The sequence below is a fragment of the Pristiophorus japonicus genome, chromosome 4 (assembly GCF_044704955.1).
Source record: "Pristiophorus japonicus isolate sPriJap1 chromosome 4, sPriJap1.hap1, whole genome shotgun sequence".
Classification (NCBI taxonomy): domain Eukaryota; kingdom Metazoa; phylum Chordata; class Chondrichthyes; family Pristiophoridae; genus Pristiophorus; species Pristiophorus japonicus.
Window position 1 is genome coordinate 126,700,183 of NC_091980.1, and position 26,710 is coordinate 126,726,892.

Consider the following 26,710-nt stretch of genomic DNA (forward strand, 5'->3'; position numbering starts at 1 on the left):
GTACGGGTCGGGTGTTTTTCTAAACTCGCAGCGGTGTCATAATATGAGGCATTGCACACCCAGCACAGCTCTCCCTTTTAAATGCTGCTGCAAAACCCGAGCTGAGGATCGCGCCCGGACGAAAAATAGCTGACCACCCTATTTTTGCTGCGGAGGGTCAAAACGCGGTGAAAACCTGGTCGCAGACGGCCCGAAAATCCAGCCTACTGCCTTGACACTAACAACGGAAGCTTAAAAAGGTTTTATTAAAGAGTGACATTAATAGACTTAATTTTTAATTCATACCCTCTTTTTTCAATAACAGCTTCTTTAACATGAACGAATGATGCTGGAAACACACCCTGCAAAGCAAAAAGGATATTGATTAGTAGCAGTAGCCATTGATTTGCGCAGTGTTATCATGATTTTTTTTTAATATTCATCTCACTGTGAGCATAATCATCCGAATCCTTGGTAATATTTGAAGTATATTAATATATATCAATATAAACTGGATTACATCTGACTAGAAATGGATTTATAAAAGTAACTACAGAGCAAGGTGTTTGATTCCTCTTGTTACTACACATTACTGACATCATAAGCAGAGCAAGAAGACTCCCTCTGATCACTGGTTTAACAAATTCTCAATGTGTTCTTTTACAACACTATTATATTCTGCTTGACATAGAATCATACAGCACAGAAGGGTGACAATAGATGTTGGCTGGCAGTGAAGGGTATATGGCCTTGAGTGTGGCACAAGCGAGGGGTCAACAGGAATGAAGTGAATATGACACTGTTATCTAGTCCCATTGGAGCAGCTGCTCTTTTCTAGGTTCCTGACACTATTAAGATAAAGGCGCTCTTATTAACGTCACTGCAGTGTTCATGGGAGCTGTCAGAATAATACAGTTGATTTAGTCAATGTCTCTCACCCCATTTAGCTGTTACAGGGCTAGGTTGCTGCGGCACATTTAAAGGTACATTAGAACATTTCATTTTTTAATAACGTCAACGCAACTTTAACTGGGAAGGTCAGGAGACGGAGTCTGTTGGCTTCCAATGGCCACTCTCAATGCTATCTGCCTTAAAGGGGCAGGACCTTTCTGATGGCATTTGGAAAACTAATCTTGTTGGGAGAGCGAGAAGAGCCAGAAGCTGAGTGCGTCATGCATGATGGAGGTTGTAATTGTGTTATGTAAATGAATGAGAAAAGGTTAATATCTCTTCTGCACTCTTCCAGCCATTCTGCATCTGGGGAAAGGGCAATCTGTTACTCTAACATCCTCTGTCTGGTGTTGCTGTCGACAGCTAATGAAACATACCCATCTACAGGAAACAAGTGACTACTACAGCCAGGATTCAGGTTGAATTCAGCATCCGCTGAACTGGGGTCTGTAATAGCATTCCCTAAATGCGATTAAACATTGCACCGTGAGAGAAGAAAACAATGCAGACCTATTATTCGGCACTCTTGAGAATGTGTTAATGTTTTTGATTGAGCCTTGGCCTATTCATGAATTGAATCAAGAGGTCAATGGGACCTAGCTCTGGATGGAGAGAAGGTGGTGAAGGCAGCAGTAGAATTCAACCCACTCTTGTTCCCCATTATGAAATACAGATCTGACCAAAGCAGATTATCGGCTTTATAAGTAATAAAACCACAAGTCGGGCTGCAATTAAAATACTGGGTTTCATTCTCTCTCCATACTAATTTGGGCACATTGGCTAATATATTTACGGAAAATTCCTCTCCGTTACTTTAATGCAATCAATATCCCAGTTATTCTATAACCAACTAAGTTAAAGTAAAGCAGACAGTAAATTAAAATGAACGTGTTAACCACTACATTAAAATAGGAATGAAACGCCGTCAAGGAAAATGAATCAATAGGTGGATCCGTGTCCATAGCTAAAATTTAAATTACACATAATATTGACTTACCAGTTGTGACTTGTTTTTCACCAAGCACCCTCTGTACCAACCTGAGGGAAAGAGAAATATGGGTAAAACTGAGGGCAGGATTTGGCTGAAACTCCACTTTACATCCACTTTACAGCACAGAAACAGTCCATTTGGCCCAAGCTGGTCTTTGCCAGTCTTTATGCTCCACACAAGCTTCCTCCCACCCTCCTTCACCTAACCCCATCAGAATAATTTTCGATTCCTTTTGCCTCATATACTTATCTAGCTTCCCCTTAAATGCATCCACGTATTTCCATTAGTTCAAACGTTCCAATGCATAACATAATATCAGGCACAATTGCTGAGTTATACAGTCTAGCTACTTCTTGGGGAGAAAGGAAAACATATTGGGCCTAAACTTCCGGCTTGATCAGTAAGAAATGAGCACAGACCCGGCGAGGTCTCGCAAAAGCACGATGCGCATGCAGCAAAAACCGGCTTTTACGATCTGTCAAGATTTCTCCAGTGAATGTCCTTCAAAATATTATGCCCAGTAAAAGCAGACGCATAGCTTACTTTGACCAGCGTAACAATTTTAAAACATATAAAAATTAAATACTAATTTTTTGATATTAAAAATCCTGTCCATTAAAGTAAATTTATTTTTAAGCCTATTAAAACATATTAAAACAAATTCCAAAAAATATATAATTTTTCTAAAACATTTCATTACATTTAATTTCAATTAATTTTAAATATGTGATGGGTTTAGTTATTTATTATGCTGTGTTTTGGTGTTTTAGGGGGTTATTCCCATTGATAGTAATGGGAACTCATACATATGGAGTTCCCATTTTTAATGATGAGAATACTGTACCGTGATTGGTGGTCCAGGCCTACGTGACTCCAGCATGTACGTACGTACCTGAAGGACATCTTCCCACGCGCTGCACAGCGAATCTAGGCCTCCGACCAGAACCTTACGTTCTTCCGGGACCAACAGGTACATTTGTAGATTTTTTTCGGGTTGGAGGCGTTCATACAAAGGAAGCCTCCGACCACAATTTTCTCCTCCATTGTGAAGTACTCTGGCAATGTTGCATTTATAAGATTGACTCCCGAGGGAGTCATTGCTTAGAATCATGGCTTCAATCACAGAGTTTGTGAATAGCTTTCTCGAACCCATCCCCAGCCTAAACCTCGAGCTGCTTGTAGAAATAGGCCAGGAGGCAATATTTTGGTTAACCTCGTGCCGTCAATCACAACATGATGTAACTGTAGTCAGATGCGCAGTTGTCAAACTGGTATTTTAACCAGGACCAATGAATAGCACATGGTTTTAAGTCAGAAGCTTTCATTGAGGTTGCTGGACTCTCAAGGGAACCTGTAAAGTCAACAGATTTCTATCTGTTATAGGAACATAGGAATTGCTAGGTCACCTTCCACCATCCAGGCAGTCACATGGTACAACGATAATGGAGTTTGGTTTCTATATTTTTCCCTGTTTGCAGACTTACTGCCCAATTATTGCCTTATACGAATAAAACAAAAACTGTTAAAAAAAAATCCCAGAGGAGCTTTACTTGGAATGAAGTGCCAACTGGTGCCATAAATGGGAAATCCAGACCAGCAAAATCAGTAAACAATAGAGGTTTAGCGCAAGATACCATGAGCTATTTGACAAAGGTCACAAATCTAAGCAGTGGTATCTTCAAGAGGCAGTCTCATAGACCTTCTCATAAAGCAATGTGTAACCAACAATGTTCAATGCTCTGATCCTGAAGTTGGGACCAATGCCAAATGGCAGTAAGCGTTCAATTAACTTAGAAATTGGCAAATGTCGGAATAAATTAGCTGTTTCCAAACTTTTCCTGTTTTCTTTCCATTTACTTATGGAAAGACAGGGATGGAAAACTACTGGGAAAGAAACTTCAATGGGAATATGAAGGAAAAGTGTATGATGGAGGAACATTGATCTGGGAATGTTAATTTGTCATACTATGGCTACGATGTAACTTGCTCGCCACAAAAATAATTATTTCTCATTATATTAATGAAAGGCTAACACGCAGGGTTTTTTCCCATTGTATTTCTTCACATATAACTTCGTTTAGTTACATTGGCCTCTTTGCCGGTGACTTTAAGCAGCTTACCTTCGCACTTCTCCACGATTTGCACCGTATCCCCGATCCATAGGAAAAGCTGAGAATCCTTTGGTGCCTCAAAATTACAGATGGCTGGAAATAAAAAATAATTTAAACAAAATTAGCTGAGAGCCGTAGTAAACACAATCGACCATTTCTTCTTTGAACAAGTTCCCTATGCTGAACCTATTCAATATAGTGTTGATCACAACTTTGTGCCATCATTAAAATCACTGATGGTTTACTAATGCTAGAAGATCTCCTGTGATCATAGTAAGTTGGATGATTCATTGATTTATAAGGTCATGACTGTTATATTATGTCATGCACAATGTATCATTCTGCAAAGGTAGAGGGGTGTTCCTTTAATATTACATGGTTTCATTTATATTCTCAGATCAAAAAGATTTAATTAATTTTTTGTCAGGTAGCTTTGCAGATTAGAATATGCTGGTCATTTTGAGGCTGGAGGTGAGGTGCAGGTCAGAAACATCCGAGATTTTAAGATTGCTATCTGTCACAAAGCATGACATCTGGAGTGTGATGTGTAGAATACAATGTTTATGCTCTAGTCTGATCTCTGCACTGCTCTGTGCTCTGTGCTTCACTCTGCTCTGTACTCTGTGCTGTGCTCTGTGCTGTACTCTGTGCTGTGCTCTGTGCTGTACTCTGTGCTGTGCTCTGTGCTGTACTCTGTGCTGTACTCTGTGCTATACTCTGTGCTGTACTCTGTGCTGTGCTCTGTGCTATACTCTGTGCTATACTCTGTGCTGTGCTCTGTGCTCCACTCCGCGCTGTACTCTGTACTCTGTGCTGTGCTCTGTGCTGTGCTCTGTGCTGTGCTCTGCACTGTACTCCGCGCTCCACTCTGTGCTGTACTCTGTGCTGTAGTCTGTGCTCCTATTGCACTACCCACAGTCACAAGCATGGGAGAAGATGTCTTTAAAAAAAAAATAATTGAACAATTCTGACATGATGGCAGAAAGCGAAAATGATATTTTAAAAGCTAACTCAACAATGGATGAAGACATCACAACAATATTTTCAATGAAAGCAGAAATGAAAATAGATCATCTTGAATTGCTTGGTAATGGCTGCTGACTTGCACCTTTGAGGATCTGTATGTCCTTATTGCCGTGATGAATGGTCTTTGCTTTAGAGATTCGATTACCAGTACCCTTGCTAAATAAATGCATGTGCAATAAAATAAAATGTATTACTGAGGAGCACAATGGCAGAGCGTCAAGGTTGCCATGTTTTTTGCAGGTGACCGGAGTGAGCAGATGGCAGCTCCTGCCTCCAGCCCTCCTGCCACCTGATCTTATTTCCCAGGCTCCATGTGATACAGCGACTTGCACAGTAGCTCAGTGCCACGTCTGCCACTTCAGCTAATAGCAGGGTCCCTCACTCTGAGAACCGTTTCCCCAAGTGCCCTTGACGCAAAATGCAGTAGCCTTTTGAAAGCAAAATCGCTGTAAGGAACAGGAGACACAAAATGCAAATTCGTCAAAGGTTGAGTAATTAAATCACATCATCAGTGGTGTTAATTAGTTTTCTGGCCCTTGTTATAGGACAAGACCTGCTGGATCATTGACGACATGTCTAGCCCTTTCAGCAAAGGATCCAATCATATTTTATACTGACTAAAGCTCTCGTAGAATATAACAGATTGTGCAACTAGGAAAGGTCATCTGGCCCATCGGACCATCAGACTGCATGCAATTGGCACTATCCATAGGACTGCACCCGCCTTTTTTCATCTTCTTGTGGGAGGTCACTAAGCCATTATTTTGCCAATGGGTCAGTTGCCCAGTGAGGTGTGAAATGGAAGTATGTTATGTTGCTGCAACAAGGGGACTCTTCTGAAGCTAGGCCATATTGTTGGGACCGAAAGAAAAGAATAATTTGCATTCATAGTGCACCTTTCAAGACCTCAGGACATCACAAAGTGCTTTGCAACCAATGACGTATTTTTTGGAGTGAAGTCATTGTTATAATGTAGGAATAGTAGACAGCCAATGTGTGCACAGAAAGCTCTAACATACAGCAATGTAATAAGATCATCTATTTTTAGGTGTTTGTTCAGGGATAAATATTGGACAAGAAAGCGAGAGAACTCCCCTACTCTTCTTTGAATAATGTTATAGGATCTTATACTTCCAGCTGAGAGGACCGGGGCCTTGGTTTAATGTCTCATCCGAAAGACGGCACCTCTGCCAGTGCAGCACTTCCCTAGGTACTACATTAAAGCATCAGCTTAGCTTTTGTGCTCAAGTCTCTTGAACCCATAGTCTTCTGACTCCAAGGCGAGAGTGCTGCTTGTTTGGTGCGAATGTGGAACGCACTGCTCCCGACAGCCACAGACGTAGAACGGACTAAGGTGGTTATAACAGAGACAAATACTTAGGAATTAAGGGATATGGTGACAGAACAGTGAATGGGATAAGGTAGAAATGCCCTGGGTTAATAAAATGACAGAACTAGCTCGATAGATCAAGTGACCTACTTCTGTTCCTAAACTACTGCATTGTCAAGGAAAAAGGACCTACAAAGTCTGAAGAATACAACTTTAAAACAGGAAATGTGGCAAGAAAGTACTGATACAGTATTAGTAATAATGAATTTCTACAACATTGTGGTTTTTAATCCTATGTTGGCGGCTGTAGCTTCAGCAGTCTAAACCCTAAACTCTCAAATTCTTCCTCTAAACCTCTTCGCTTCTCTACCTCTGTCTCCTCCTTTGACACTCCTCAAAACCTACCTCTGTGACCAAACCATTCCAAACATCTCCTTATGTGGCTCATTGTTAAACTTTGTCTGATGACACTTCTGTGAAGCGCCTTGAGATGTTTGCAATGTTAAAGGCACCATATAAATGCAAGTTGCTGTTGAATATTTGAGCTGGTGCCTGTGACCAGATCAGAAAAAAAAAACTGAGGCTCATTTTGGAAAGTAAAAATCAGGCGGATCGTAAAGCAGGCAGCCAATCCAATCCGGTTATTCTCTCGCTGAGTGGGGTAGGTTAAAATTACGCCACCAGTGTTTGACTCTGAATAGGCTGGAATCCTAAAGAAATCATTTTACTTGCATTTATCTATCTCATTATCACACTGAAATGTGTCAAAACACTTCACTCAATGAATTACCTTTGGAGGGCAGTGAAGGCTTTGGATAGAACTGGTGCAACCTACCGACACCAGCAATATTCCATAAACAGTAGTGGGAAGCACTTCAACTGTTGTTGGGTGATATTATTGAGAGAGGAATGTGGTCATGATACCAGGTACAACCTCTACTGCCTGATATGGAGCTAAGGTGGGAAAATTCAGCCTTAATCCAATTGAATGGCTCAAGGGGCTAAATGGCTTACTCCTGTTCCTGTAGTCCTCAAATACTGCAATTGTATCGATAACATGAAATGGGTTGGGTGGAGTCCATGTTAGTGGGGATGAATTATAGCGTGTGGAAAGATTGAGCTCAATAGGCTCTCATGCCATGCTTTCATTTAGATTTAAATTTTATGAATGTATGTTTTCGAATTGGGTGTTTCCAAAAAGCTGTAGAAAGTTAAGACCTTCCTGGACACAAACCGGAAAATGGTGACATTCCAGTGTCCATGGTCCAAATGAATGCCCTTAACTTGTAGCAGCATTGCCAGCCTTGACCAGTTCAAGATGGAACAAAATACCCAAAGTGGTGAACGACTGGCACATTGGTACAGATAATCAGGAGGGAATTTCCCTTTCAAAGCGGGCAATTTCTTTGTCATTTTATTAACCACTGCACTGCTGATTTGGTTGGTGAGGCCAGCGTTTAACTGATCCAGTATGAACCTAAGCTGAATTCCTGAAGGACGATTTTTCCCCTGCCCTGCTCCTCTAAAAAAGCATTCAAAAAACAGGCTCAATGAGGAAGAAACATGGGTGCTAAATCTTTTCTCCCATTTTGCTCCTTCAGTTCACTGCACACGAACTTCCTCTTCAGCTATTCAGGTATCTGCACCAGGCTGTGCCTGAAGAGAGCAGCGCAATGTAACCGTAATGTGAATGAGGCGGGTGCTACTGATTCTGGAGCTGCTGTTGAGGTGCATCGATATTGAGGGACAGGCTGGTATTGCTGTGGAAGATCTTTTGGAAGAAGAAATGGTTTTGTTGCTGCTGTATATAATTGCCGAATGTTGTTAGCCCCTTACGCTTAGTGATGAAGCAGTGTGATGCCAATCCTTTCTTCTTAATAATGTGGCTTATTTGGAAGGTAGCAAACAACTGCCAATCGCCTTACCAGCTGCTCAAGAAATCTGCATGGGCCTTTCCTGAGTCACAGACACTGGCTTCCCAACAACAATGTAGGAATTCCCTTTCCCTCCGAATATCCAACTGATCTGTGCCACACTCTGAATAAAACCAGCCCCTCCCCTCTCTCTTCCTGGACCATCATTGTTAATAACCACACTGGTCCTCCACCTACTGCTTGGCACCACGGTGTAACCTCTTAACAGCTCCCTGCAAGGCAGGCCACAGGGGAGTCCTGACTCCTGCTCGTGATGCTGCTGCCATCTTATCTATGACACAATGGCACATCACTAAAATGACCTTTAAATAAACACAAAGCCCACTGACATTCAAATCATAGCTTCTAAAAAACTTACAATGAATCTTCGGAAGCTGTGCATATAAAAGTCCTTCTCCCATTACCTGACAAATTTTAAGTCGTTCAGCCTTTCTCAAGCCAACCAGCCCCACTGAGCTTGCTGCTGCCATTAAGGGACTGGGGAATGTGTTAGTATTTGCTGGGAGTGTCATTATTTGCAAGGTGTGTGTCAGTATTTTCCGGGAATGTGTTAGTATTTGCCGGAAGTGTGTCAGTATTTGCCGGGAGTGTGTCAGTATTTGCCGGGAGTGTGTCAGTATTTGCTGGGAGTCTGGCTGTATTACCGGGAGTGTGTCAGTATTTGCTGGGAGAGTGTCAGTATTTGCTGTGAGTGTGTCAGTATTTGCTGGGGGTGTGGCTGTACTGCTGGGAGTGTGTCAGTATTTGCTGGGAGTGTGTCTGTATTTGCTGTGAGTGTGTCTGTATTTGCTGGGAGTGTGGCTGTACTGCTGGGAGTGTGTCTGTATTTGCTGGGAGTGTGTCTGTATTTGCCAGGAGTGTGTCTGTATTTGTTGCTCTATTTACTCTACAGATAATAATACACTTCACTGTTTACAAAAACCATCCTGAATGACATCAATTGTGTTTTAGCACAAACTAATTGCACATTTGTATGGCTTTTCATTTCTGTCTACTGTTTTTACTTGATAAATATTTCTGGCAGAGAAAGCAAATATTTGAGCCTGATCCATAAATAATTGGAGATAACTGTTTGTAAACACAGTCATTTAGTGCAGTAATGCATCCTTAAATAACTTGAGACTAAATAAGGCCATAAATTATCCCAATGGTCTGATTTCAAGAGGTCTGATTCCATTCAGATACATAGAAAACAAACCTTAGAAATGGAACATGGTGGACATGCGAAAACTGACTGAAATAGTGCCATGGGAGCTTTCATGCCTACCCAAGAGAAATAATGGGTCTTAGGTTTAACGGCTCATCTGAAAGAGGGTACCTCTGACAGTGCAGCGCTCCCCCAGTATTGCACTGGAGTGTCAGGCTAATTATTGCACTCAAGTCTCGAGTGCCTTGCTAATGATTTTGAATAGGTGGTAGCACTCTTGCCTCTCTGTCAAAAGTTTGTGGTTTCAAGCCCACTCCAGGACTCGAGTGCATAATGTTGGTGATGTGTCAATACTGAGGGAGTGCTGTACTGTCAGAAGTGCAATCCTTTGGATGAAACATCAAACCAACTGTCAAACCTGTCTGCCTGATCAGGTAGATGATTCCATGACACGTATTTGAATAAGAACAGCAACAACAACTTATATTAATATAGCACCTTTAATGTAGTAAAATGTCCCAAGGCGCTTCACAGGAGCATAGTAAAACAAAATTTGACACCGAGCCACATTAGGACATATTAGTGCAGATGACCAAACGCTTAGTCAAAGAGTCACGGATGAAAATTAATACTTGCAGAAACATGTTAAAAGGGCACCTAATGAACTAGAATTAAACATTCACTTTCTCCTGCTCAAATCCGTTTATGGCCTTGCCCCTCCCTATCTCCAGAACCTCCTCCAGCTCCACGACTCTGCCAAAACTCTGTGTCCCACCAAATCTAGACACTTATGCATCCCACACTTCTTTCGCCCCAATATTGGCAGCCGTGCCTTCAGCCGTCTAGGCTCCAAGTTCTGGAATTCCCTACCCAAAGCTTTTCCATGTCGCTCCCCTCCTTTAAGACCCTCCTTAAAACCTGCATTTTTGACCAAGCTTTTAGTCACCTGTTCTAATGTCTCCTGCTTTGACTCAGTGCCAATTTTCTTCTATTACACACCTGTGAAGCAACTGGAGACTTTTTCCAATGTAAAAGACGCTATATAAATGCAAGATGTTGTTGTTGATGGAATTTTGGATATAGCTGCAGCTTAAATCGCAGCATGTTCATGTCCCACTGCACTCCCATTATAAATGCCTCTTTTCACACATCATACGTGAGGTAATTAAGTATCTGTTTTCTCAGAAAAATAAACTGAATTGTGAAACATGATCCCAAAACAAGACTAAAAATCCTGAAATCCGGTGTAATAAAAAGAAACTTTACATATTTGGACCAATGTTAGGTTTAAGCTGTGCGGACCTGTCAAACAGTCAGCTCGCCGGTTTTTCAATGCAACAAACCACACATGCGCGGTATTTTGGATGGCTGCGTGGCACCTTAAAGGGGCAAGGCACCCACCCCCAAAAAAATAAGGGGGAACATTGATTCAGACATCTCGAAGCATGGTGATATGACTTTACTCAGAGCTGTTTTACAGATGAATGTTATTTTTTGAGTTGGCAGACATTCTTGACAGTGCTGTGTGTCAGCATTTTTTTTAAGCTGTTGGCTCGTTTTTACCGAGCTTTGTAGGTTGGTAGTTCATGTGATGGCAATGGGGATGTAGTATAAAAGCAAGGAAGTCCTGCTCCAACTGTATACAGCGTCGGTAAGACGACACCTGGAGTACTGCATGCAGTTTTGGTCTCCTTATTTAAGAAAGGATATGTTTGCATTGGAGGCAGTTCAGAGAAGGTTTATGAGGTTGATTCCCAAGATGAAGGTGTTGTCATATGAAGAAATGTTGAGCAGGTTGGGCCTATACACATTGGAGTTTAGAAGACTGAGAGGTGATCTTATTGAAATGTATAAGATTCTGAGGGGGCTTGCCAGGATAGATGCAGAGAGGATGTTTCCCCTCGTGGGGGAATCTAGAACTAGGGAGCATAGTTTCAGAATAAGGGGTCACCCATTTAAAACGGCAATGAGGATGAATTTCTTCTCTCAGAGGGTCGTCAATCTGTGGAATTCTCTACCCCAGAGAACTGTGGAGGCTGGGTCATTGAATGTATTTAAGGCAGAGATAGACAGATTTTTGAATGATAAGGGAGTGACGGGTTATGGGGAGAGGGCAGGGAAGTGGAGCTGAGCCCATGATCAGATCAGCCATGATCTTATTGAATGGCGGAGCAGGCTCGAGAGGCCAAATAACCTACTCCTGCTCCTATTTCTTATGTTCTTATATATGAATATCACTTTAAAATACAGCAGGATTTTAAGCCATGAATATAAACAAGTGAAAAATAAAGTTACATTTCAGAAAGAACTTCTTCCAATAGGTGTGAAGCAGGTGGATGGGAAAAAAGCAGGAGGCTCATGTAGATTAAAAAAAACAGCACGGACTTGATGTGCTGAATGGTCTGTTTCAGTGCTGGAACATTCCACGATTCTATGAGCATCAATGCTTCTGTTCAAATAGCAAATAAATGTCACACAGACACAAATTTAACACAAATCAGAATCAGATTCTAAATAAGTTGAGATAAGGAAATATGACAATATAAAGCACAGAAGCATATTGCCCAAATTGTTTTGTTGGTAACTGCACTGCCGAGTATAGAACAGAGTCACACAATAGCACAGGAAGGCCCCACCCTGTGTGTTGGTCTCAAGCAATGGTAGAAATGATTAACAGAAATAGAAGAGTTACTGATCCTGAAGAGGCCAGTCTGGATTTGATCAGTACTGTGCTCTTATCTAGGTCAGCTACATATAACAAGCAGTGAGGTGATCCTTCGTGTCCCTGCCGTTGACAGGCTGGCAGAGGAAATGGCTTTAAAGATGACTGTTTTCTCACTGCAGCGCTCAGTTAATCCGTCCCAGGTTAAAAGGAAATGGAAAGTCAGCCATTTTGGTATCTATTTGTTTAACCGCTGCCAGTTCAGTGCTGAATACATACTCATTTTATGTGAAACAGGTAGCAATTTCACCAATGAGGTACTCCCACCCCACCCGTCCCACACAATGGACGTTATTTAAAAAGTTAATTCCATTCCTTTCTGTCAGGACTGGGCAGGGAAGTGACATTACAGCAACAATTAAAGCAAAATCAGTATACCGGGAAAAATGACTTCCTCCTATGCTGTAAGTTCCATGATCAGAAACTGTGGAAAGTATATCTTAAACACACTTTTATAGCCACGTAAATATTGCCTGATGGAAAATATTTTGCAAACAGTGATGGTGAAATTTTTAATATACACATCATTCTCGCTCTGTTGATGGCAGTCGAATCAGCAAGTCGTGCGTTCAATCCCGATTTCGGAATTTGAGCACAAAGTCCAGGCTGAGACTTCAGCGATGTACTGAGGGAGTGTTGCACTCAGAGGTGCCGCCTCTTCGAGAAATGTTAAACCAAGGCCCCATCTGTTCTCTCAGGTGGACGCAAAAGATCCCTCGAAGAAGAGCAGGGGAGTTCTCCCCAGTGTCCTGCCCAATATTTAGCTCTTAACCAACACCACAGAAACAGATTATCTGTGCATCTCATTGCTGTTTGTGGGAGCTTGCTGTGCGCAAATTGGCTGGCGTGTTTCCCTACATTACAACAGTGACTACACCTTAAAAGTACTTCATTGGCTGTAAAGCTCTTCGGGACGTCCTGAGGTTGTGACAGACGATATATAAATGCAGATCATTCTTTCTCTGTTCAAGTACCCACTCTACGTGCATGATTCCTAACACTGAATGGTGGCGGGCTGTTTAAGTGTAGAGGGCCATCACAGCTGGGCCCACTCAGTGCTCACCCCATGATCTTCAGTTTGTAGCAAGAGGCCTTGGATAGGGATCAGGAGTGTGAAGCTGCCGTTCTTTTTCCCCTTTCTCTGGGGCTGAGGCCAATAACATAAATGTTACAGAAATATTTAACACTAAAGCAAATTCCACATCCATCTGCTCTGGAGATTTTAGTGATCATTTTTGAGATCAGAAACTAGTGAAGATATGGGGGCCGAAATTGCCCGCGCTGGGTTTGGGGTGGTCATTTGTAAAAAGTGATTTTTTTTTGTGCCGGTACAAGAAGCATGGGCCCCTTCGCGGATTTCCCGAGCGGCACAATGGGGTCGGTGTCACGGTGATGTCGTCATCACCGTCCGTGCATCACGCCGGTGAACTAATCGTGGGTCGCAACGCAAACCACTTTTCGCCAGCGGAGCTCCGGGGACAATTCCGCTTACTCATTAGTGCTCCATTTGCGCCGGGCAGCAGCACTAACTGGCCCTCCACAAAGAGGCAATTTTAGTCCCATTCACTCTAAGAGCAAATATTGTCCAGCAAGAATTATTACGACCCGCAATGTTCAACAGTCACGTATTAATATAGAACATTCAAGCCATCAAATTCTTGTTAGTTTTGTTTCAAGGTTTGATTGATAACAACTTGCATTTATATAGCACCTTTAACATAGTAAAACATACCAAGGCACTTCACAGGAGCATAATGGGACAAAATTTGACACCGAGCCAAAGAAGGAGACATTAGGGCAGTTGATCAAAAGCTAAGTCAAAGAGGTAGGTTATAAGCAGCATCTTAAAGGAGGAAGGAGAGGTGGAGAGGCAGAGAGGTTCGGGGAGGAATTTCCAAAGCTTAGATCCTAGATAGCTGTCGGCACGGTGAAGGAATTGAGGATGGAATATTTTCTCATGCTGGCTTCTTGTGCCCAAGTAGAAATTTTGTGGCAGTAATGTGCAGATTTAACAAACTTTCTTGCATTGGGCAGAAGATTATTGCATGGGGTTATGATCTCTACAACTCTCCCAGCCTAATGCCTTGGTTTTGCAAGTAAATCTCAGAAGCAATCATAGCAGGAGTGATTGTAGTTGCTTTAAACTATCGGACCCAGTATAGAGGTCGTTCATAACAACTTCCTTAAAGCTCTCCCCCTTTCCAGTGAGAGAAATAAGGAGAGTCATTTAGGTCTGCATATTACTTGCGCAACATCTTATACAAGAAGTCAGCACTTAGGGAGGCCGGGAGACCGATAAAGTGGAAGAGCAAGAGTGAGAAAAGGACCTTTAAATGTTAATACCACTTGGCCACATTGGACAGGAGCAGTTTGACATTTTCTACCGTGTTTGTTACTGCTGTCCTTCGACACCTCTGATAAATGGCTCACATCAGAAATTCTCACAGCCGGAATTTGTCCAGCATTGGCTACATAATGGGAACAATTTTAACCCTCAAGAATGGGTGAGGTTGGGTCGGGTGAGAAGTTACCCGCCCGATTCCAGTTGTAAAGGCTAGGGGATGAGGGGCGAGCGACCAATCCGTTAAGGAGACTGCGCTCCTCCATTTTAACATGCTTTTTTTTTAATCTATTAGGGCAGGGATTCATGAACCTCAGGAAAGCTGGTAGGTAATAGGAGGCGAGATGGGCCGAAACCATAAGGCAAGTACATTGACAGCACTGCTCGAGGACCAGGAAGAGCAGTGCAGGAGCAGGCCCAACAAGCTTACCTCTGTGTCCCCCAGCGATTGGCCGATCGCTCCGCTACCATCCTACCATCTCTTCCTGACCTTCCCCAATCACCCCAGCAATCTGCATGCCTGATCACACCCCGCCATGCTCTTCCCCCTCCCATCCTCCCCGACCCCTCCGCCCCACCCTTACTCCCGCCTCTGTGCGCCTTCTCCATGATTCTTGGCTGCGGCCTTGTGCCGCAGGCTTTCCAGCCCGACAGGCAGGCAGACTGTCAATCAGGCTGGCTTTCAGGTGGGAAACCCGATGAAACAATATGTCCTGCACTTAACTTCTACACGATGTCCAGGAAATCTGTACTTCTGGGTTTCCTGACCAGAACTATTCCGCCTTCCTCCCCCGGTCCCTCCCCATAAATATCAGATCCAATATGCCTGAAGACCTTCTGGTGTCAGCTCGTGACATAGGATCTCACATTAGACATACTCACGTATTTACACTACGGTTATTTTTCCACAGTTTGAAGATCAATACCACAGAGACATTTCATTCTGTGTACAGGCAGAGCACAGCAAAGTTAACTTCTGTTCTGCCTTTCTTTAGTGAGAGTGCGACTCTGTCTGCTTCCCCCCTCCCGCCCCCCCCAGCCCTGAAGGCTCTGATTCTTTGACACTCGCTGGGTTACACTGTCAGCCCTCTGGTATGTCACTCGAGTGACCATTTCTCACATTTCAGGTTTGGCAGGCTGTTCGGCTGTGGGCGATATCACAGTTGAGCCTGATCCCGTTCTCACCTGATATTCGCTCATGCACATTCCAGCAGGGGTCACTGGATGTGCAGTCAATGTATCTGCAGCACCTCCTGGGGTGAGATCAACTGCTGTCACATAGACTGGGAATCGAACCTTAGAACTTCATGGCTTAGGACCGTTGCCTTTACTTACTTGCCTATTGGGGGAGTTAATGCCTGGATAAGTGACTGGAAAGTGGAGTCACAATCCTCACATTGAGATATGTTTGATTCCTTTTGACTGACATCTCATTGCAGCTTGGCCTATTCAGTGTTGTCTCTAAAGACACTATACTTTTCTACGAGACGTGGGCAGAGGGGAGATTAATCTCAAGCCCAAGCCATCTTGACTTGGTGAGTGCTTTGCACTGACCAGGACAGTCTCGGGTTCAATGGCTAACACTGTGCTGAGGCAGCTGATCTCAGCCAAGATAACGCAATGGGTGATGGAGTTGGTGTTTTAAGAAGGGGAAAGAAGAAGGGGAAAACCCAGCCAGAGCTCCTGATCCTGATTGCTATCCTGTGCGCCCCACTTTTGGGGAAAAGCATCAATCCGGATGTTGGGGCTGTATCCACAGGAGCAAGCTGGGGTTGTTGCTGCTGCTTACAAGTCAACTTGCCGGCTAGGGCCTACTATCCAGACTCACACATGAAGAATAGTCACTCAATGAGGTACTGAAACATACCTGGTGCCAGGAGTGCCAATCCCCAGCATGACAGTGGTAGTGTGAGCTGCGAGGAGGATGCTATGAGGCTGCAGAGTGACTTGGATAGGTTAGGTGAATGGGCAAATGCATGGCAGATGAAGTATAATGTGGATAAATGTGAGAGACAGACTATTATCTGAATGGTGACAGATTAGGAAAAGGGGAGGTGCAACGAGACCTGGGTGTCATGGTACATCAGTCATTGAAGGTTGGCATGCAAGTACAGCAGGCAGTTAAGAAAGCAAATTGCATGTTGGCCTTCATAGCGAGTGGATTTGAGTACAGGGGCAGGGAGATGTTGCTACAGTTGTACAGGGCCTTGGTGAGGCCACACCTGGAGTATTGTGTACAGTTTTGGTCTCCTAACTTGAGGAAGGACATTCTTGCTATTGAGGGAGTGCAGCGAAGGTTCACCAGACTGATTCCCGGGATGGCGGGACTGACATATCAAGAAAGACTGGATCAACTGGGCTTGTATTCACTGGAGTTCAGAAGAATGAGAGGGGATCTCATAGAAACGTTTAAAATTCTGACGGGTTTAGACAGGTGAGATGCAGAAAGAATATTCCCAAAGTTGGGGAAGTCTAGAACCAGCGGTCACAGTCTAAGGATAAGGGGTAAACCATTTAGGATCTAGATGAGGAGAATGTGGAATTCTCTACCACAGAAAGTTGTTGAGGCCAATTCACTAAATATATTCAAAAAGGAGTTCGATGTAGTCCTTACTACTAGGGGGATCAAGGGCTATGGCGAGAAAGCAGGAATGGGGTACTGAAGTTGCATGTTCAGCCATGAACTCATTGAATGGCGGTGCAGGCTCGAAGGGCTGAATGGCCTACTCCTGCAACTATTTTCTATGTTTCTATGTTTCTCTGACATATATGTATAACATTATGTGGGTTAGGGTTAGGGTTAGGGTTAGGATTTATTCCCTGGACTAGTTTCGATAGCCGAAGGAGGTCTGGAATGGCCTGGACTTTAATTCATTTCTTCGCCTCTCCCAGGAGATTACATGGTATGCAGTGGGGTGTGGAGTGTGTACATTTTGATGCGCTAGGCATTGCAGTTGTATAGGACAGACTGGATGGACCAGATGGTCTTTTCCTGTCCGTCATTGTTCGTACATTCTTATGAGTCAGTGCCTAGAGGAGGAGAAATTTGGAGGGGAAAATATTTTATAAAAAGCCCATAAGGAAGCAGAGACCTGCAGAACTCTGCTTAGCACTGAGTCACCACCTACAGGAGAGGAAGGGAGAAAATTGGGAAATAATGTAATATCCATTGTGGCACTTAAAAAAAAGAGTTGTTGGGAGTGGGTAGTGGTGACCCAGCGGGTTCTGTTCTGGGAATCTTTCTGTTCACTGTGTATGTCAGTAATTTGGATACAGGGCTAGAGGGAGTGGCATCCAGATTTGCAGATGATACTAAAATTGGAGTCATAGTGGATGAGGACCAAAGGAAGCTGCAAAGGCATATTGATAAAATGGCAGATTGGGACATGGGATTAGGCCGACAGTTCTGCCTAGTTCTGTGATACAAGGAATAATGGACCAGAGTCCTCACTTCCTGTGAGGTACCTTGTCTGCTGCCAGCTTGCAAGAAAGATATGCATGGCATTTATTTGTAATCAGTGGATGAGTGATCAAGGGCAGCTCAACACACACTTTGGCACTTAAGACAGGCGGAGATAGCAAAGTGCACCCTGGCATGTCATCAACCAACCAGTTCCCAAAACAACCAACACATTCTGCCAATCCTTTCTTTACTAATTTGCTTCCTTATAACACACATTCCCACATACAACTCTCTTGAGATACAAGCCTCTTTCCGCTAAAGCTGTGATTGCCTTTCTTCCATGGGTTACATCCTTCTGACAACATGGCCGCCATTTCCACAGATAAAACTCAGCAGGTATGGCAGCATCCCGTCATCAAATGATTTGAAAATACTTCAGGAGGGTAAAGAAGTTTTTGTATCATTTGGTATTTGAAATTTCTTCTTCCTCTTCCAATTATGTCCTGTCCTTTTCCTAAAGTGCCATCGCGTGCTGGGGTCCAGTTTGATGAACATCACTAGAGTTTAACAATGGTCTGGAGGTGGAATATTAATAGGCACAAGAGACCGTGGCACCAATGCCACCTTGGCATTATAGTTTCAGACCTGCCAATTCACATAGTCTTCAAATAAGAAAACCGTCTAGAAAGGTGTGATGAGCTGAATGAAGTACGTGAATGAAAAGATCACCTTTATGCTGGGATTCAGGTACAACACCACAATGTAGAGGGAGCTTTACTCTGTATCTAACCTGTACTGTCCCTGTCCCAGGAGGGTTTGATGGGACAGTGTCGAGGGAGCTTTGCTTTGTATCTAACCCGTGCTGTCCCTGTCCCAGGAGGGTTTGATGGGACAGTGTAGAGGGAGCTTTACTCTGTATCTAACCCGTGCTGTCCCTGTCCCAGGAGGTTTGATGGGACAGTGTAGAGGGAGCTTTACTCTGTATCTAACCCGTGCTGTCCCTGTCCCAGGAGGGTTTGATGGGACAGTGTAGAGGGAGCTTTACTCTGTATGTAACCCGTGCTGTACCTGCCCTGGGAGAATTTGATACTGACATTTGTTGTATGAAATGGGAAAGTGTTCGGTATTTCAAAATAAATTTCCATGATGATCATAAAATTGACACAAAGCAGTAAAAGCGAATGATCACTGTCATGCTGCCCAATGTTCAGTAACAGGCAGAGAAAACAAAGTGCTTGCCTGAAGCACAATTGAGGTAATCATGTATGAAATGGAGGGAGTGTGTTTTGATGGGCTGAATGAGTCTTGTTGCAAGCTTCAATTTCTCCTGCCTTTCAGTAACAGAAAGCGTGCTGGTTAGAGATGATCTGTAGATGCTGTGGATAATGATTCAGTTTGGCAGCGGGTGGAACAATCTGGTTGTTGATTGAACACTGTCACGTGTTTAATTGGATCAGTGCCTTGTGGAGAAGCACATGATGGGTTCGAACTGCTAGTGACAGCAGGAAGGGGAACTGGATGTGGATGTGTCGTCTGTACTGCCCTTGAGATTTTCAGGGGTTGAAATTGCCTTGTTTTGCGATGCCTGTTCGTGCCTCTGGGGGGGGCACTAACGGAGCACAAAACAGTTTTTGCCTGGGGGTTGGGCAGTACTGGCCCCTGTGAAATTGCGCGGGAGTTGGCGTCGACGCTGCCACGAAGCACCGTGACCTGCCGATGGTGCCCCTGGCTGCCATGCAACCGACGATGACATCATTGCCGTGCGCCGGCCCATTTCCGCCCCGCCTGCCCCGCGGATATTGCCCTGCGTCCCGCGAGGCTGCCGGGAGCGGTGCCAGCACCAACCTCGCGGGTCGCGAACTGGGTCAACCTCTGCTCGTGGGGCGGAAGTTAAAGGAGAGGTCGGGAGGCCCTGCGCCAACATCTTACCTGTTTGGCCGACTGACCGGTCGGCCTCTTCTTTACTTCTCTGGCGTGGTGCGGGCCACCATTGTGCAGCCCGACACTCTGTTTTAGGTGCCAGGCTGCGGGCTCGGCACCACACCACCCTGGTGGCCCAGTGGAGGCCATCAGAGACCCGGCAGAGTGCCCAGTGGCCCTCCCGTTTAACCGAAGGGCAGGGATGCTGAAACCATTAGCCCTATGCAGCGCAGTCACATAGCGCTGCCCATCGCGCACCAGTATCGCCCTGGAACCTGCCCCATCAGAAGGTGGAGCACGCGAGTTTGCACTCTCCTTCCAGTGAGGGACGGTAATCGCAATTTCGCAGCCGGGGCAGGAATCCCGCGCCGGATACTGGAAGTCCCGCCCCCCGAGCCAGTTACTGCCCCCAGTCGGGGCGCTGGAGAATTTCTCACCCTCAGTGGTTCCATGTCAGTTTGTAAAGCAACTGGAGAGAGAGAAGGGGCATACATTTCTGTTGTAAAACAAAATGTTATAGGGGTGGGGGTGGGAGGTCCTGAAATGATGAGCAAGAGAAATGGTAGAGTGCCAGTTATCGATCACTGCATCAGTTCACCGAGACAGGAAGAGAACAAAAAGGGGATGTTTAATTGGCTGATGGCACTTTAAGAAAGACACACAAAGTTACGATTGAAAAGAGATTGTTTCCCCTTCCCTTCGTTCTACCTCCGGGCTCTCCTCCTCCCCACCCCCCACCCGCCCCACCACCAACCCTCGTATTCTCCCTCTCCCCGGAATCTCCCCATACACGGATTCTCCTCCGCTCCCCCACCCCCCGTATTCTCCCCTCCTCTCCTTCAGGCAGTGCTCACTCCAGCGCCACTCGTGCACTTTCCAGCTAAGCTCACTAGATAGTGGTCAGTATTGAGAACTCTGGCTGATTTATTTTACATGTTTGATCCCTCTCACTGGAGACAGTGCCACGTTGCAGGGCCCCCCTTGCTCAGGTCAGCGAACTCAACACAAATGGGGGACCAAACCTGCAACTTTCTAGGTGTGGTGGTGAGGTGTGGGGGGGCTCGGTGCATCAACTAACTGTGGCTTCATGGAGTTCTAAGAGGTTTTTTATAATGTTAATTCTCGCTGCCTTTTCATTGAAATATGCCTTAATGGAATCAGGTTTGTCTAAATGCTGTGCTACTGGTCACAGTTGAGGGCTGCCAAGTGTTCCCTTTTTTGTTTGGTAAGATGTAAATTCTGTGGTATTTAATATGTTGATAATATTGCTTTATGAGATCGTCATATCCTATCCAACTCGCAGATCAGTAATCAACATAGCTGGATATAATACAGGTAGAACAAATTAAAACCAAACTATAAAGATTGTACAGAAAACATACAACCTCAGTTCGCATGCTCTGTGTGGTTCCTTTATTTTTAATTTTGAGATGCATCATCACATTTCAGACATTGCTTAAACACCACAAATCACGACTGAATATTCTTTAAAAAAAATGTTTTTAAAATGATATGTAGAAAAAGCAAGCCAGTCATTTCCTGCTGGCATTTCTGACCTTGAGATAATCTGGCCTCTCTCCAACAAATAGCTGTCAGTCTATAAAAATGACCAATAGCAACAATAATTAGCTTCTAATTAAGCTCAGCGTCTGTCTAATTATATCACTTCTGCACAGGAAGTGCCTGGGCAGAGATAGGCTAAACATCATGATCAAACTGATTGTAAGCAAAAGCACAGTAAATTCAGTCTCTTTAAAGGATGCACACAGATATTATTTATTCAATATTGTACTTGACTGGTAGAAAGTAATTCATAGAGTGTGAAAAGTTATTAGCCCCATCAAGTTCATTCCAAATTATTAAACAGGTGTAGTTTGCATTATCCTGTATTCTACTTACTCATTTACTGACCTGAGAGAAGTGTATAATCTTTACTAAAACTTCCAAACTCTGAAATTGTTCCCTGACCCTCCCTTTCCCACATAGATAAAACTTGTATGATGTCAATCTAACCTTACTTCCTGCAAGATTCAACCCTGACCTGTTGCACAGCAGCATCTCCTGTGCTGGAGAGTGGTGCTATAAATGTGCTGGCTTTACACTCCATTCTCAGCTTTAGAAAGAAAGAAATTGCCTTTACACAGTACCTTTCACACCCTCAGGAAGTGCCAAAGCGCTTTACAGCCAATGACGTACTTTGAAATGCAGTCACTGTACAATATAGGAAATGTGGCAGCCAATTTGCGCACAGCAAAGACCCATAAACAGCAATGAAACAAATGACCATATAATCTTTTATTTTTCTGTTATGTTGAAGGATTAATGTTGGCTAGGAAACAGGGATAACTCCTCTGCTCTTTTTCGAAATAGTGCCATGAGATCTTTTACACTCACCTGAGAGGGAAGATGGGACCTCGGTTAAATGGCTCACCTGAAGGATGGCACTTCCTGTGTCAGCTGTGGCTCAGTACTGTGGTAGCACCCTTGCCTCTGGGTCAGTAGGTTATTGGTTCATGTCCCACTCCAGGGACTTGAGCACAAACATCTAGGCTGACATTCCAGTACAGTGCTGAGGGAGTGTTGCACTGTCAGAGATGCCACCTTTCAGATGAGATGTTAACCCGAGGCACTGTCTACTCTCTCAAGTGGACGTAAAAGATCCCATGGCCACGATTTCGAAGAAAAGCAGGGCCGATATCCCCGTTGTCCTGGCCAATATTTATCCCTCAATCAACATACCAAAAACAGATTATCTTGTCGTTATCACATTGCTGTTTGTGGGAACTTGCTGTGTGCAAATTGGCTGCCGCATTTCCTACATTACAACAGTGACTACACTCCAAAAGTACTTAATTGGCTTTAAAGCGCTTTGAGACGTCCGGTGATCGTGAAAGGCGCTATATAAATCCAAGTCTTTATTTCCCTCAGTACTGCAATGGAGTGCTAGCCCATATAGTTAACATATAATTTGCATGAGGTCTCATAGGGGTGAAGCAACTGTCTGTTAACAGCAGTAGGCATGCTGAGAATATCACACTTGAAAATTATTGGGGATGGTGAAAGTATATTTTCTTCTTTCAATTGGACAATTCTTAACAGCAATCATTCGGGATGGATTTCTAGAACTGAGCCATTGCTCACAAAGGTCAGTGTTGCCTGTCAGGAGGTGCACAGACAGAGAAACACAGGAGCAAATCAGTGACCTCCACATAAGTAGCAGGCCTGGGTCTCCATGTAGCGGATACCTGGTGGAACGCACTGTTTTAGCAAGCAATGAGCCCCCAGTGACTGTAGCACAGGCTACTCCTGGTACTGACGCAGGCACATCAAAGTTAAAGACAGGGGCTGGCAGCAAGCCAGCTAGTGCCCTCAGCCGTCAATCGGCACCACTAGTCTATGAGCTAGGGGTGGCACTTAAGAGGAGGAAACATGCATAACGCACACTCAGAAATACACACATTACAAGGGGAGCACAATACCACTCACACCAAAACACCACATCAGAACACCACCAGCACAAAATCACCACCGATACCAAACACTTACTTCCACTCTAAAAGCCACCCTACACCAAGGACCACCCACATTGAAACATCAGATCAAAGCAGTGCCAAACAGGCCCTAAGAAGCAATTTGTTCTGGAGGATTTGTCTAGATTTCTTGAACACTTTTTATTGTTGGAAGAAATGCTCAGGTTAGTGATAACAATGGACAAAGTTTTCATTGGCTCCTTCTACCTGTCTTGCTGATCCATGCTTACCTTTACCTTTTGCAAAATAGTAACCAATGAAGGAATCAAAAACCCTTTGTTTGCATTCTCCAAGCAGATAACGATCGAGGGTGTCATGGTTTTTAGATTTTCCCCTTTCCATTTTAGAGTTTGATGAAAACATATCCGCCATCTTGATTACCCACCAGAACTATCACAGGAAAAAGCCTTGCTCACTTTTGCCTTTTCAACTCCTTTTCTTTGTAACTAAAAGGAGTTAGTGGGGTACATGTAACCCCCCACGATGGGCATGAAATCATCAGGAGGGGGAAGGGGTTAAATTGCTAAAAATGGGAAACTCAACCCCAACCTGCCACAAACAAGCCTACTTCCGGTTTAACCGTGGTGGATTATAGGGTGTGGGGAGGCGGGTCCATCATTATAATATTTAAATGAGGCTCCGTTCCTCAGATTTTGGCAGCTATTTAAATTCAGAGCTGGTCGGCCAGGTTTCCCAGGGCTCAAGGAACCCGGTAGGTAAAGGGAGGCGGGAGCTGCCAGATCCAGCGGGTAAGTGCTTTTCTAGCACTGCTTGTGGGCCAGGAAGAGCCAAGCAAACCTGCAGCGATCCTCCGAACCCCCGCGATCGGCCGACACACCCAATAATATTTCCCCCTCCCCGTGATCTCTCCCCTGCGATCTCTCCCTCCTGCAATCATGTTTTCCCTCCCTCCCTCCTTGATGCTGTGCTCTGAGCCCCCACACCCCCTCTTCCACCCCACCACCAGACCCAATCCCTGATCTTCTCAATTGTCAGGCATGATCCCCAGTGATCCCTGGCTGCGGCCTACTACCACAGGCTTTCCCACCCGGGAGGGGCCAGTCTCTCAATCTGGCCAGCTGCTTGACAGGAAACCGAGTTTTTAAAAAAAATCTCATGAAGCCCTACCATTATATTCGGCAAGTTCTCCACATATCCGCCATTTGTGGGTTACACGGCCGCTGACAGTCGCCCCTGTTCTCTCATCACCTTCCTGTAAATATCGGGCCAATTTTTCTTTTTTTGAATTTGGATTTGAGTTGCCTTTAGTCCTTGGCCTGGAATTTTGCTGTACCCCATGTGAAACCACAACGGTGGGCATTTTGATGATCCACTAACTCCCACTGTCCATCACTGGAGGTTCTGTTGTGCTCATAAAAGGTGAGTTCCTATCCTCTAGTTTAACTTCCCTGTCAAGCTGATTTGAGCGGGAATTCCACACAATTCTCCCTCACCCTCCCCAATAATCTCACAAGAACCTGAATCATCTATGTCACAAAAAAAAGATGTTCGATGGCCTACTTGGATTCTCTAGCACCGTATAAGATAATAAGCAAGGGTTTTACCCAGCCTCTTCCTCCTTTGTCCAACCAATTGAGTTTCAGGTAGAATCCAACATGACCTCATTCCCAAGTCACTCTTGTCGTGACAGAGACGATTCAAGCTACTTAGATCAGTAGTATGTTTTAAAATTCAGGATTTTTTAACTGGGGAAATAAGTCAAATAATCTGGCCTAGTTCCTCATCTCTGTTAATATAAAAGTAATTCCACTGAATTTCATTATAACGTGGCTTATGTTTAGCTTTGGAGGTTTCTGATCTCTGCTCTGGAAGCTTTTACAGAATTTGTTTTATGACATTTGTCTCCTATTGCAGTCATTAGAAATGGATTCTTATTGAATTATTCTCTCCTCTCCCCCTTGCCTTTCATCCCTGAGGGGAAACCGAAATTGAGAGGAGCTTTGATTCCACCAGTAACTAATAGTAACTCATTGAAATTGCACCGATAACTTCTAGTAATACTGGTGACAATCAGATTCCTCTCATAATCAACAGTAATATAATAACACATTGACATGTAACTGATAGTAATAGGTGTACCACCTCAATAGACTACCTGTAACTAGTAGTAATCCTATAACCCGCTGATATATACTTTGAAACTATAGCCAGCATCTCCCTGCACTGCACAAGGTGGGGTCACGACCCCAGTCAATGCCACTTTTAACAAGCCCCATCTCTCTCCCTATTTCCTTGGACTCCAGTCGTATGTGAAGGTCACAACTCTAAACTGGGAACCTCAGTCAGAGCCGATCTGTACTTGGACTTCACACATCTAAACCAGCTGGCACAGACTGAGCTGAACCCAACCCAAAGATCGCACAAAGGGCAGCGGGATTGGTGTTTGGGGCACTATTCACTGGGCACGTCATCCTAAACTCAGCTTAGCACCATCATTTCTAAACCACTCCCTGGGCTCAGTCGCAATAAAGGTGCGTTTTCATAGAACGATGGAAATTACAGCACAGGAGGCGGCCAATCGGCCAGTCTCCCTCTCACCCTACCCCAGTCCCTCATCTCCCTCTAACCGACTGCTATTCCCATCTCCCTCTAACCACAACCCACAGTCTCCCATTCCCCAGTCCCCCTCTCACCCGACCCCCATTCCCCAGTCTCCATCACCCTGACCCCATTCCCCAGTCCCCCTCTCACCCGAGCCTCATTCCCTAATCTCCATCCCCCTCACCCCCTCACCCCATTCCCCAGTCCCCTTCTCACCCAAGCCCCATTCCCCAGTCTCCATCATCCTGGCCCTATTCCCCAGTCTCCATCACCCTGGCCCCATTCCCCAGTCTCCATCACCCTGACCCCATTCCCCAGTCCCCCTCTCACCCGAGCCTCATTCCCTAATCTCCATCCCCCTCACCCCATTCCCCAGTCCCCCTCTCACCTGAGCCCCATTCCCCAGTCTCCATCATCCTGGCCCCATTCCCCAGTCTCCATCACCCTGGCCCCATTCCCCAGTCTCCATCATCCTGGCCCCATTCCCAGTCTCCATCCCCCTCACCCCATTCCTCAGTCTCCCTTCCCCAACCCCATTTCCCGGTCTCCATCACTTCCTGCTCCAGCCTCCAAAAATGCCTGACACCAGATCCCAACCACCCCCTGCTCTAGCCTCCAATCTTCCCCAGCTCTGTACTCCGATCACCCCTGCTCCAACCTCTGACTTTTCCTGCCTTCGGACACCAATCTTCCTCCGCCGCATCCCCCCCCACACCCCCCCCCGCCACCTTTGCCTGACCTCCGATCCTTCCCTCCTTCCTCT

At 44.7% G+C, this 26,710-nt stretch overlaps 1 protein-coding gene across 3 annotated transcripts in view; it reads right to left on the minus strand.

Annotated features, from left to right (window-relative positions):
* LOC139263058 (dedicator of cytokinesis protein 2-like) overlaps window positions 1–26,710 on the minus strand; it is a 770,661-nt gene that overhangs the window by 712,793 nt on the left and 31,158 nt on the right. For all 3 annotated transcript variants that reach the window (XR_011593033.1, XM_070878576.1, XM_070878575.1), the window contains exons 2-4: window positions 4,042–4,125; window positions 1,928–1,968; window positions 286–341 (exon numbers count right to left, since the gene is read on the minus strand). Coding sequence is in view for 2 of the 3 variants with exons in the window: in XM_070878576.1 (XP_070734677.1) it covers window positions 286–341; window positions 1,928–1,968; window positions 4,042–4,125 (181 nt within the window). In the remaining variant the exon portion in view is untranslated. The remainder of the gene's footprint in view (window positions 1–285; window positions 342–1,927; window positions 1,969–4,041; window positions 4,126–26,710) is intronic.